This window comes from Aphelocoma coerulescens, chromosome 2 (genome assembly GCF_041296385.1).
Source record: "Aphelocoma coerulescens isolate FSJ_1873_10779 chromosome 2, UR_Acoe_1.0, whole genome shotgun sequence".
Taxonomy (NCBI): domain Eukaryota; kingdom Metazoa; phylum Chordata; class Aves; order Passeriformes; family Corvidae; genus Aphelocoma; species Aphelocoma coerulescens.
The window spans coordinates 69506982-69514740 of record NC_091015.1 but is presented as its reverse complement, the minus strand read 5'-3'; the positions used below and the strand labels follow the sequence as shown (position 1 = coordinate 69514740).

Here is a 7759-nt window from a genome sequence, read left to right as displayed (position 1 = left end):
TACAGCAATAAACAGACTGCCACCCAAAAGGTAGTGTCACCCTAACAAACTGGCAGACCATGGTGCTGCCTCAACAGATGGCAGGGGTGGGCATCCAAAAGATCAGCTACAGCTAGAAAGCCTGTTTACAGTAGTATTCCTCTCAGGAAAACGACAATCATGCCAATTTTGTTTGGACTAGATAAAGTTCAAGATAAAGCCAGTCAAGATACTGTTACTGCAGTTAGATCTCAGATCTTTCTGCAAAGGCATCCATAAAAGAGGAGACTCCTAGTTTTCACTCTCTCCTGCTCATCTGCTATGTTTGCTCCTCTGAGACTTAGGTATTAAAACTGGCAGAGTTTGAACCTACACACCTAATTTCAGGACAACTCTTTGTTGACATAATAGGGGCATGTTGCCTTCTGCTCAAATAGTGTGAATAGGGAAAAGTGGAGAATCTCTTAAGAATGGGTCCTCACAGGTCACAGAAGATGACTGGAAGTCAGAGAAGCCATCATTCTGGGCTAAAACTCAGACCAGGTCTGGGATGAAGATATGATTTGCCAGTGGTCCTTTACTCATTCTGAGATAAGTAGGTATTTATTCAGGGGAGAGACTGTACCAGCCTTTGTAGTGTGCCTAAGAAAAAGCAGAGGAGGTTTGTGTGCTTAGACTTCATGCTGTTCCTTGCTAACAATTTCAGTACTGGCAATTAGGAACTTGTGAGCTGCTTGAGATATTTTTTGTCCATTGATATTCACTGACATCAGTGAGGTTATTAACCAGTGGTGTATATAGTACAACATTTTTTAGTCAGACATCAGAAAGCAAATTAGGTCTCTAAACAAGCATTAGTGGTCTGTGACACCTCAAAGTGTCTGTAGAGTAAAGAAAAGAAAAATATGGAAGAGATGGGGTAGATATTAAGAGAAACAGCCAAGTAAACTGGTATCTTTTAAACACCACCACTTTACTGCAGCAGTTCTTCAGATGGCCAGTAGTTTTGGTCAAACATTTTTACTTCTCTGATGAGACTGCCCTGTTTTACAGTGCAAACTTTATTATATCCCATGACATAAAGAGCTCTGGAAAGACTTTCCTGAGCAAAACAGCTAAATTAGAATTGAAAAATGCATGGAAAAAAAGGAAAAAGAAAAGGGAAGACACAAATATGAATATTGATATTGACAATTTCTTGACTTCTCTTCACAAAGATGTTAATGCAGCAGCTCTAATTCTTGAACCTGGGCATTCTTCCCTTGCCTTTTGTTACTGCAAAGCCACTTTCCGCTCCAATAACATTATCCAAATGAGCAGTTCTCAAATTATATGTAAAACTCATCTTGAGCTTGCCCAATCTCATATTTTTAAGTGATGAGGGTATTATTCTCAGAAGTAGAAAAAGTAACACCTGCAATTTTATATTTTTAATAGAACATTTTTGTTCTAAGTAGAACAGATCATGAGGTCAGAAATGACCAACATGTATCTCTGTATTTACACTCCAATGCAAATTTCAATCTAGAACAAGTTACTCTGTTTTCAATTCAGCCTTAAACACCCATGAAATATACAGGTGGTCACACTGTCTTTACTCTGGAGGAAATATATCCACAGTTACAACAAACTTCAGAATAGCAAAATACCTCAAATCCCAAGCTGTAGCTTAGTCCGGGTGGTCCAGGAGGTCCAGGGGGCCCAGGAGGCCCAGGAGGTCCTGGTGGTCCAGGTTTTCCAGGAGACCCAATAGGGCCAGCTTCTCCTTTGGGGCCTATTGATCCAGTGACTCCAGTATCACCCTAAAATAAAGATGCAGTCTATTGATATACTGAATATGCCTATCTAGATGCAAGTGAGTAGATTTATAGGATCACAGACTGGTTTGGGTTGGAAAGCCCATCAAGTTTCAATCCCTCTGCCATGGGCAGGGACATCTTCCACTAGACCAGGTTGCTCAAAACCACATACAACCTGGCCTTGAACATTTCCAGGAGGAGGTCATCCACTGACTATATTCATGGCCCTCCCCTGGACTTGCTCCAGCAGGTGCATGCCTTTCTTGTGCTGGGGTCCCAGAGCTGGACACAGCTCTCCAGGTGGGCTCTCATGAGGGCAGAGTAGAGAGGGAGTATCACATCTCTCTACCTCTGGTCATGTGTATTGGTTCTGGCTAAGCTGGAGCTTATTTTCCCTTAGGAGCCCTCACAGTTCTGTGCTTTGCATTTGTAGCTGGAAAGGTGTTGATAACACACCAGTGTTTTGTCTACTGCTGAGCAGCACTGGCACAGCATCAGTGCTGTCTCTTTAACATGCTCTCCTCCCCTCCTCCCATCAAGTGGGCTGTGAGTGGGCAGTATACTGGGAGGGAACACAACTAGGCTAAAATAGCTGACCCAAATTAACCAAAGGGATATTCCCGACCATATGATGTCAGCTCAGATATAAAAGGGAGGGAGGAGGACTGGGGGGCATTCGTTATTTTGCAGTGTTTGCCTTCCAGAGCAACTGCTTCCCAGGAAGTGGCTGAACATTACTCTCTGATGGGAAGTGGAAGTAGAGATTAAACTTTTTTCCTCTTTGTTTATATGCATGTGAACTTCTACTTTCTTTTTGCTTTTGTAAACTGCCTTATCTCTACAAATTGTTTTCCATCTTATTCTCTCTCCCCAGTCCCGCTTGGAAGGGGTGATAGAGCGGCGTCCAGCCAAGGTTAACCAACTATACCATGCTTCATAGAGAAGCATGCTGGCCAACTGAGAAACCACGTGTGCCTACTTCGTTAGGTTACACAATAATAATCTTAGAGATTTCTCAGCCCTTTTCAGTAATGTGCTGCATCACAGTGATACCATCATTCTATAAAGACACTGTCCTTTTTGTTACCTTTGGACCAGCAGAACCAGGTAGACCTTGATCACCCTGTAAAAGAAGATCAGACCTAAATACTTAGAATAAGACTATTAGGCAACAAAAACACATTTGTGGTATTCTTCCTTGATAAAAATGCCCTCAGATTTCTGTGTTTGATTTGATGTCCTTTACATGAAGCCCTTAATCTGGAACATCAGACCTCTCAGTCAAAAACAATCTATAATTCAGGAATTACAAGAACACATTAATAGCTCTGGTCTGGTATGCTGACTGGACGCAATCTTGTATTTCAATTATTGCTGCAGATTTTAAGGGTTTGGAGGACACAGAATTAAGCATTTCAGGCCACATCCTCATGCTTCTGAACACAAACGTCAAAATTCTTGTGGGATATAGGAGAACAGGAAACTGGTCCCACTCAAGTTGTCTAGAGCACCCTTCCAAACACAGGATGTGACAACTAGGAAAATTTTAAGGTTCCTCTGAAGTAGTCAAGATTTTATCAAGGTTTGCTTTTATACACTTTACTTGCATACTCTTTTTTTCCATTTCTAGTCCATGGAATAGACAGAAAGACAATAATAATGCATGCAAATAATTCTTTTCCAAATTGCTCTGAATCTAGTGGAATTAATTTTTATTTTGGCAAGCTCCTGTCCTTACTCACTCAGCAGAAATATTTATTGAGTAAAGTCTGAAAAAAATGAATAAGCATCAGGAGTAAAATGATAATGTTTTTTCTAAAAGCAACGGCAAAACTCCATGTCAAATGTCACTCCAATGAACAAACTGAATTTACTTTCAGTGCATCCTGTTGTTCCTGTAATCTTCTCTGGATTAATTTGGAATTATGATCAAAACAGATAGTGCAATATAAATTGAAGCAGGGTTTTCAGAAAAAGAAAATAGTAAAAATGAAAAAAACACTTACTTGTATTGAGCAGGTGCAAATACATAGTGCTTCAATTCTAACTGAACTTTTATCAAATATATACAATGCAGCAGACAGACTCAGTGAGGCAAAATATTTTAGTCCTTTTTTTTGAGGATTATGATTTTTTAAAAAATATTAATTTGTCTTCCAATTGCTTCTTTTTCCACATCAATCTCTTCCTATAATATACAATTCATGTTCAGTTTACTTCAGCTAGACTTCTTTCTGTTCTTAGGCTCCCTCATGTAAAACACACACCACTGATTACAATGGACCCAGGTTTCAGGTGCCTGCTTTATAACACACATGCTGCATTTTCTGGATAGCTGCTGGTTCCCATGTGTGCTGCACTTTTACCGACCTCAGGCTTTTGATATCACAACTCAAAAACTTCAGCCTCCAGAGATAAAAAGAAATCAATATTCTGGTCATTTAAGACTTGCCTTTTCATTTCCCTTACAGTGTGTGAGCTTACAATGTACCCTTGGGAATTTACTTGCAAGTTCTTGTACGTAACGTGTTTTTGAAGCTCACTGGAGGATGAAATTGTCTTGTAGTCTTTGTCTCAGTTTTCTCCACATCCTTCTTGAAGTGGGGTGTAAAAAAAATGGTGCTTAAAATGGTGTTTTGATTAGCAATAGGTTAGATTAATTTCCCCAAGTCAAGTCTGTTCTGCCTGTGCCAGTAATTGCTGAGTGATCTCTTGGTCCTTATCTTGACCCATCAGTCCTTCATTGGTGGGCACCTGGTATCCAGCCAGGGTAGGCCATGGCTTTGTCTCCTGTTTGCCAGATTATATGGTTTGTGCTCCTTCAGGCTCTTCTCCCCTGTCATATAATGTGCTGTGACTCTGTGCCAGGCCAGACTAGCTGGAGTTCTCTCTTTCCCACTACAGACTCACCTGTCTGAGCCCAGTCATGACTGGCTTTTGAATGGCACATCACAACAGAGTAGTTCATACTGCATATCGAATATTGCATGCTGCAGAAAATGAGACAGTATCCAATAGGAAATTCTGGATTTCTGAATATGCCTTTTGAGATGTGCTCTAATAAACCATTAGTATCTGGATTCCATTAAAAAATATTGAAGCCAGATGCTATTTTGTTGCAGGGACAACTGTTTATGATTTTTACAGCCTAGAATTGGCAAAGATTTTCCACTGAAGTAGGAGCAAGACAGACATTTAACTCACCTTTTCTCCCTTCCATCCTGGTGGGCCAACTACTCCATCATGGCCAGGAGGACCCTGAGGACCCTGCAATGACAGTAAATCTAAAGCAGGTGCCACTTGAGAGCCTGATTTCTAGAACATGCGCTTGAGTATTTTGGACCAACTGATGATACAGCATCATGAAAGACTAATGTGCAGCACCTCACGCCACTAAGTTGTAACACTTTTATTTCTTGTCTCTGAGAGTTTGGCTTTGTATCAAACCAATATTTAAATATATTTTAATAGGAAACTATACAACAATAATAAAATAATAAACAAAAATAAAACTCAGCATAGTGTAAATATAACATTAGCATGAAAAATAATGGTGCTATCCAAGCAGGTGTTGACAATCCTGTAAAAGACACGACGGGGTTGAAATCCTCAGGCACCTCAGTTATCCACACTTTTGGCAATGCCAGTGCTAGACAACAGCTGAGGAAACCTTGGTATTGACAAAATCAGAAGTGGCCAGGTTTTCTGTGCGGCAGAATCATTAAAAGCAGTTGTGATATGGAGGGAATGGTGTCAAACAGGAGACTTCTGTGTTGTCACTGCAAACAGAAAAGCCAGTGGGTTGACAGTGTTCTTAATTCACACAACTCCAGTGATACCCTCACATGGGAACAATGAGTCTGGGCCTAACCTCCCCATGCTTTTACATTATTCTTTTCTGGCAAATTTTAGTACTATGTCCTAGACCATTTGAATTAATTTATAATCTAAAGATATAGAAACAGCCACAGTCAGGAAAGTTGAAAGTACATTTTGAATTACAAAGAAGGTGTTATAGAGGACCTTTTAATCTAACACTGCACTTTATCAAATGCAGTCAATAAAACATTAGGGTAACAATGTCTACTTTATAAGACTTGCCAATGGATTTTCTTAAAATTACAGTTGTAATCCTCAATAGAATTTCATCTGTCTTGGATTCAGAAAAGAAAAAGGGTACTGTTGGGACCTTAGCAGTTAGATGAAATCTGGTGAGTATTTCAGATTTTTTAATTTATACTGCCATCCATATTATAATCAGTAGAGAACAATGGATTTCATTGGCTTCCCATGGACGTGCCTCTTGAATCCCATATTAAAGATTTTGGGTGCTTAATTTCCTTCTGCACAAAAGATGCTGCTTTTCATCTGGATGGCCAAACACTTTTTAGATTTCGTATCAACTCCAAACTCGATTATCCTCAAAAAAACGTCCTCCAAGACAACTGAGGTATAGTGAGATCTCCTTTTTAACACCTGCCACCCATACACTTCCTTGATATATGCTAATTACACCTTGTCAGGTACAGAAATGGTGACTCACCCTTAGGGTGGCATGAATTTACAGGCCAAATCTAGTCCTAAGAACAACTTCTACTGGCAGGTGGCTGATAGGGAATAAAGGAACTGTATTAGTAAATATATGGAATCAGAGATTATTCTGAATTGGAAAGGACCCACAAGGATCACTGAGTGCAGCTCTTAGATGAATGGCCTGCACAGAGATCAGACCCACAATCGTGGCTTTAACAGCACCATGCTCCAACCAACTGAGCTAATCTCATAATTCCAGAGAGGATTCTCAGAGCTGTTCAAAGCTAAAAAAAAATTGGTTTTCTTCACTGAAAAAACCACTTTATTGAGGATTTATTTGCAAGTCGAACTTTAGCAACACTTTTTACAGTAAAACTACATTTCACATGTCCACAGGAATAAGTGTTTCTACCTAGCTGAAGAAAAGGAAGGAAGAGAAAAGAGGAAAATTCAGTTTATTCTAGAAATTCCCTGTGGCTTATGTAGGTGATTTAGCAAACTTCATTTTCCTGAAAGCACCACAGGGAAACTAATACTTAGCCTTATTCAGTGTTGGCAAAAGCATTCTTACTTTTAATTTATTCTGGTCCAGATTTACCAGTATCTGTCTGTCAAATGTACATTACTGCTGTACAGTAATGTGATTTCATTAACAAAACTGTTCTGGTTTTTGGTGTTTTTTTTTTTTTTTGGTAAAAAAACTTGGGTAAGATCCAAACTCTTAAATTAAAAATATTCTCCAATTTTATTAAGAATTATACAAACTGTAAGTCTTAGAACTTAGTGTTGCAGGACAGAAACAACATCAATATTTGTGAACAAAAGGGTACTCACTTCAGGGCCTGGTTCCCCAGAAGCTCCATCTTCTCCTGGTGACCCAGGAGGTCCTACACCTGAATCAGGTGCTGGCTTTCCTGGAAGACCAGGCAGTCCTGGAGGGCCTGGTGGCCCAGGAAGACCCTGGATAAATCAGCAGGACTGTTAGAAATTACCCTAGCCAGGTTCATTTCTATATCCGTAGAACAGGAAAGAGCTCACATAAGGCTGTTCAGGCTTGTAAAACTCAGCTTGGGTTTCCACCCCACTTCTGCTTCACTGAGAACCAATTTTAGTTTCACAGATACACCCTTACATGGGGTCACACTGACCTCCCTCACCCGTGCTCTCTGACCTGTGCCACCTCATAGCATGCATCAGCAAGCAAGAAATTGAAAACCAAAAAATTTTGTGTCAGCTCTCTGTAGCCCAGTGAAGATCTCAGACATATCATAAGGATCGACCTGGTGATAAGAGACCTAACCATAATGAAACCAAGGGATCATTGTACTGAGGGAAGTGGTTGGTTTTTTCTCCTCTACCATTTCATAGGATTTCACCATGTTATTGCTAGAGCACTGATAATATCTATTCATGCTTAATGCTGTAAAACTGGCCTCCACTCTAAAGAT

General features: G+C 40.0%; 1 protein-coding gene across 4 annotated transcripts in view; it reads right to left on the bottom strand.

Moving 5' to 3' along the window:
- Nucleotides 1–7759, bottom strand: part of COL15A1 (collagen type XV alpha 1 chain) — a 116129-nt gene that overhangs the window by 50100 nt on the left and 58270 nt on the right. For all 4 annotated transcript variants that reach the window (XM_069007928.1, XM_069007932.1, XM_069007930.1 and 1 more), the window contains 4 exons: nucleotides 7146–7271; nucleotides 4983–5045; nucleotides 2866–2901; nucleotides 1629–1781 (listed from right to left, as the gene is read on the bottom strand). In XM_069007928.1, the coding sequence (XP_068864029.1) occupies nucleotides 1629–1781; nucleotides 2866–2901; nucleotides 4983–5045; nucleotides 7146–7271 (378 nt within the window). The remainder of the gene's footprint in view (nucleotides 1–1628; nucleotides 1782–2865; nucleotides 2902–4982; nucleotides 5046–7145; nucleotides 7272–7759) is intronic.